A 4939-nucleotide genomic window follows, 5' to 3' on the forward strand; every position below is an offset into this window, starting at 1 on the left:
TATATATATATATATATATATAGATAATATAATATATATATATATATATATATATTACTTATATATATATATATATATATATATATATATATATATCAATTTGTAAAGAGCAGACAGTATACGTGTGTTTTAGTACCCCTGATGGAGAACATTTTGAAAATATCACACACATATATATATATATATCAATCGAAACAAGTAAAACATCGCGGGCAGATTCTTACCGACTGTATCTTGCACACACGCACTCATTCACGCACTCATTCGGTCGCCATTATGGTTCCGTGGTATTTGATGATTCGTTGTCCCAGTAGTCCTGACAGATAAATAAATAGTGGAAGGGGTTGCGACTTGACATTAAAACACATTAAGAACACAAACAAAACGTGTATATTACATACAATATTTATAAACACTGTACATATATTGAACATAAATATCACGCATGAGACTGTCATGAGACTTAAGACTTGTGGCTTGTATTGTAGGTGGAAGTTAAGAGTAGAGAACTTGTGAAGTTGAAAGTAGAGAACTTGTGAAGTTGAGAGTAGAGAACTTGTGAAGTTGAGAGTAGAGAACTTGTGAAGTTGAGAGTAGAGAACTTGTGTAGTTGAGACTCTGGTTTTTTTTAAACAGAGGCAGCAGTTGTTCAGAGTCCTTCACGTGTGTTTGTGTTTTTCAAAGTACATTTTTTTATATAAATCATACAAAATCAAAGCATACAGCCGGCTTCTTTCTGTGTGGGTGTGTGGGTGTGTGGGTGTGTGGGTGTGTGTGTACACAAATGTTCTCAGAAGGATATCTATGATTTTAAAACTCTACGTATAAAGCCTTCAATTGAAAGTTTGAAACATCAAATGATCAATGTCGCTTCTTGTTGAAAAAATGTCAGATGAGAGACTCAACCCTATTTAATGTAAATACAAAACCCTGGAATGGAACACCACTCCTGATTTTGTACCGAACAGCCAGTAGCGAGGCCAAATTTAATATTTTGTATGCACACTTGATGTTTCTATTTGAGTATGTATTTATTTTTGTTTTGTCTATGTGCAACATCCGTCAAAATATAAAGGATAGGATTCAAGAGAACACTAGAAATTCATACGCAGAAAGCGCGAGCATCCTGTCTGACAACAGTTGAAATAATGCGGCAATCACTGGTGCAGTTGGCGAATCGGTATACGGGACACCAAGTCAGGTAAGCTACCATCAAAACCTCTAGCCTCTACTGTTGGGGGGTGATATTCTTGTAAACACGTTGAATATTCCGTACAAGAGATTATCATATGTAATTTGAGCCACAGTGTATGCAATACAAGTATTTAGTCTGTGACTACTTTCAAAAAAAATTCGCTCGCATGTTAAGGCATACGCACACGAAAGGCCCTTTGTCAATTCTATCTGATACAAAATGTTGCCAACTTTCCGCGCAGATACGCGCACTTGTGCCAGTGTATATATAAGTTTTCCAAGGTAGTCATGCACAAACACAATATACTAAAGGATCATTAGGATTATGATATCAGTAAATCATGTGCATTTCCATGTTTGATAGTAGGTAGTAGGCATAAGTGTTTATTTTGATAGGCATAGTGATCGTATGGAAGCTCATCGCGTTCAGAAGTATGTGCGATCACAAATTTGTATTGGACCGTTGTTACGAGGAGCGCATCTGTGAATTGCGCATGTGGTTTCAAAGAAAATTTAGATGTGCATGTATACATCTATGTACATCTGAAATTCCAACACACAGGCGCGCATATCTACACACACACACACACACATATATATATATATATTTATATATATATATATATAGATAGATATATATATATGTGAATACACATACTCTTATATATATATATATATGTGTGTGTATATATACAAATATGTATATATATGAATATTTCAGGTGATTGTACACAATCGGAAGTATATAATCTGATTCGATGAGTGCTGGCTGTTACATATCAATCGGAGCACCCGATTTTGCTACACGCACTTACATGATCGTCAGCGCGAACCAATCTCATTGACTATATTATCATGTACAGGAATATCCGAAAGCAGCGAGCAGAGCATGTCGCAGCCGTATTGCGCCGCAAGAACAATAAGGCTCCCGCACCTGTCAGCAAACACTTCACTATCGATCAATATGCGGAGGACCTAAGAAAAGCCATGGCAGAGGATCAACGCATGTTACGTACTAAGCGACAGACAGCTACCAAGACGAAGTAGATTTTTGTGCGCAGAGAGGGCGAGAGATGGATAGCGCATAGACCACCGAGCACGCTGTAAATGTGTACTTATATAGTACGAGTTTGATATATTTACTTGTATAGTATGTGCGTATCTATTTAATTTTTTCGTGTGTTTAATTGGCACATCGAGGTGTTGTAACGGGGGGCTAGAGTGTACAAGTAAGTTACATCCTGTACAGCTATGCGGAATGTAATGGGAGGTCGTTGGATTGTATCGCGAGGAACGTGTGAGATCATGAAAGCGGTAGTGCGCTGGATTCTATTTTTTCAGGGCTATGAGATCGCACTTGTTTGGATGACTGTGCTTTGGAGGTGCGTTTGATTCCGTAGTGACATGACGAGGAGTATAGTATGCGATGATGTATTACTAGCGGCATCTTCTTTTCTGGAGGGTAACGAAGAGAATCGGGTATATATTCTAAGCAGGAATGTTTATTCATAACGACTGCTGCTGTGCAACGTGCGTGCCTTTTATATGCAATATTTTTTTTTGCGATGCCCATAGTCGTGAACGATACAGAATGGGGCGAGGAGATTCAGGCGTCTGGATGGATATCATACATAGGAGTCATGATTGAGTTGTCTGTATATCGTCAGCAGCTGATGATGTCTTCCATGATTGGGTGGTAATTAAGGGGGCTATGGATTAGTAGTTGCTGACAATAAAGGAGTGAGGAAGCTCGCGTGCGTAGTTTAGCACTGAATAAATTTTTGATTTTTTGATATATATATATACTTTGAATATGTAAATATATATATATAGTATATATATATAATATGTATATATATATAATATATATATATATATATATATATATATATATATATATATATATATATATATATATATATATATATATATAGCATGTTATTGACATGATGTAATCTGTGGTAATGTAAACCGAAGTCACCTGACATCCTCCAGACTAAATGCTTCGTAGATCGGATCATTCTTTAGCCATGTGGTGAAGCGCTGTATAAGCGACAAGAAATTTGTACAGATATTAATTGATGTATATATAAGCGTGTGGTGCGCACTAAATGTCTATAGGCTCAGATGTTAGAAAATAAACCTCAGGTGTTAGAGAATAAAACTTTATCGTAAAATGGTTCTTGCCTAATAAGTCAGATTTTTTTTGATACCCCACTGGCAAAAGACCGTAAATTCAGTAAGTATTGGTGTAGAGTTTCTAATCTGCTTCTATGAAATATAACTGTAGTATTTCGGAGGGGTCTGATCGAACCACCCACAAAGCACGTCAGCTGTAACTGTATCAGCTGATTTTATAACCGAAAACTCATTACAACCAGTACTAACTATGAATATAGGAGACGGTCTGTTTCTGTGTCTTTATCTGAATTGAATTCATGGTACTGCACCGACTCTGAAATCTACAAAGCGTGTACCCTACCATCCCTGTAACAAATGCTATTTATCAGCAGGATTATACATCTTCCAAGTTAAACGAATAGAAGTTTGCACAATAGTAAAGTAAAACTTCTTCATTCGAAGTCTCTACCATTCCTGTGTAGAATCCTATTGAATAGCTGAATTTCCCCTGATGTTAAAAAATTAGTATACATAACTATTTGCGACGGCGATATAGATAGGCCAAAGACGGTACAGACAGCCTAAGCAAACCCCATACCTAACCTCTATAAGCAGTCATGAACTTCTAGAATATTATCCAAAATAAAAAATTATAAATGATTCAAAAAAAATTAATTTGTGATCTCCTGAACACAGCGCCTTAGACCACTCGGCCACACTGCCTAACCTTCTTTTTTGACAGTGACAGGACTCGAACCTGTGCCTCCAGAAGGAGACTGCGAAACACAATACCACTGGGTCAAACCCGATTGTATATTTTGTACATTCAAAATATAGATTATGTCAAATAGTTTGGAAAGTTTTTGATTTGTTCATACGATGAAATAGTATTGCCACACACGCTGCCTTCGTTACCTCTAGAGTAGTGGTATTAGTAAATAGTATGTACCTTGTTCTTGAAGCTGGGTGCTAGTTACCAAGGTTTAAATTCTGTGGTGGAACATAGCAGATAGTCCTAGTAACTTCGTCTCAAATAATAGGGGACTATAGTTCTTCTACTTTGACCATGCAGACATGGTACATCAACCTTTGTTCAACTACAGGACCTACACGTCCAGCAATTTCCACATGATAAAATTTATCCAATCATATCCACGGACACACACTCGATAGATAGTCTCGTACATGTATCAGTACTTAAAGTATACACGCGCACCTATTTGTTGGCTTACACTGGGCAGTTAGTACTGCATGCTTGCTCGATAAAATCAAATGCACACGCAGAATCTGCACACACAACAGATACGCACACTGAAGGTGTATTCGCAGTGTTTGTGGAGGTTATCGTAGTCACTGACCTGTGTGAGTAGTTGCTTCTTTGCATGCTGGTAAGAGCGGCTGCTCTGTTTGTGCTCTCGGTATGTGTGACATTCTGTATCCAGCCTGTTGACCAAAACATCGATTTGAAGGTTTTATGTGTATTTCTATTTATATATAAATATATATACACTTAATTACATACATACATACATACATACATACATACATACATATACATACATACATACATACACACATACAAACATAATCATACACACACACACACACACACACACACACACAC

The 4939-nt window shown here is 37.0% G+C and overlaps 1 protein-coding gene across 1 annotated transcript; it reads left to right on the forward strand.

Moving 5' to 3' along the window:
• The first annotated feature begins 1063 nt into the window (after positions 1 to 1063).
• Positions 1064 to 2980, forward strand: SARC_04907 (hypothetical protein). The gene is made up of 2 exons (XM_014301251.1): positions 1064 to 1201; positions 2058 to 2980. The coding sequence occupies exons 1-2, from the start codon at positions 1149 to 1151 to the stop codon at positions 2239 to 2241; spliced, it is 237 nt and encodes a 78-aa protein (XP_014156726.1). The 5' UTR covers positions 1064 to 1148; the 3' UTR covers positions 2242 to 2980.
• The last annotated feature ends 1959 nt before the right edge of the window (positions 2981 to 4939 follow it).

Source organism: Sphaeroforma arctica (assembly GCF_001186125.1).
Source record: "Sphaeroforma arctica JP610 unplaced genomic scaffold supercont1.293, whole genome shotgun sequence".
Lineage (NCBI taxonomy): Eukaryota > Ichthyosporea > Ichthyophonida > Sphaeroforma > Sphaeroforma arctica.

What these genes read in the sequence shown, in the direction of transcription:
- SARC_04907 (XM_014301251.1), top strand. Translation starts at nt 1,149, where the DNA reads ATGCGGCAATCACTGGTGCAGTTGGCGAATCGGTATACGGGACACCAA. An exon ending in TATACGGGACACCAAGTCAG is followed by an intron (nt 1,202 to 2,057) that starts GTAAGCTACCAT and finishes TATCATGTACAG; the next exon opens with GAATATCCGAAAGCAGCGAG.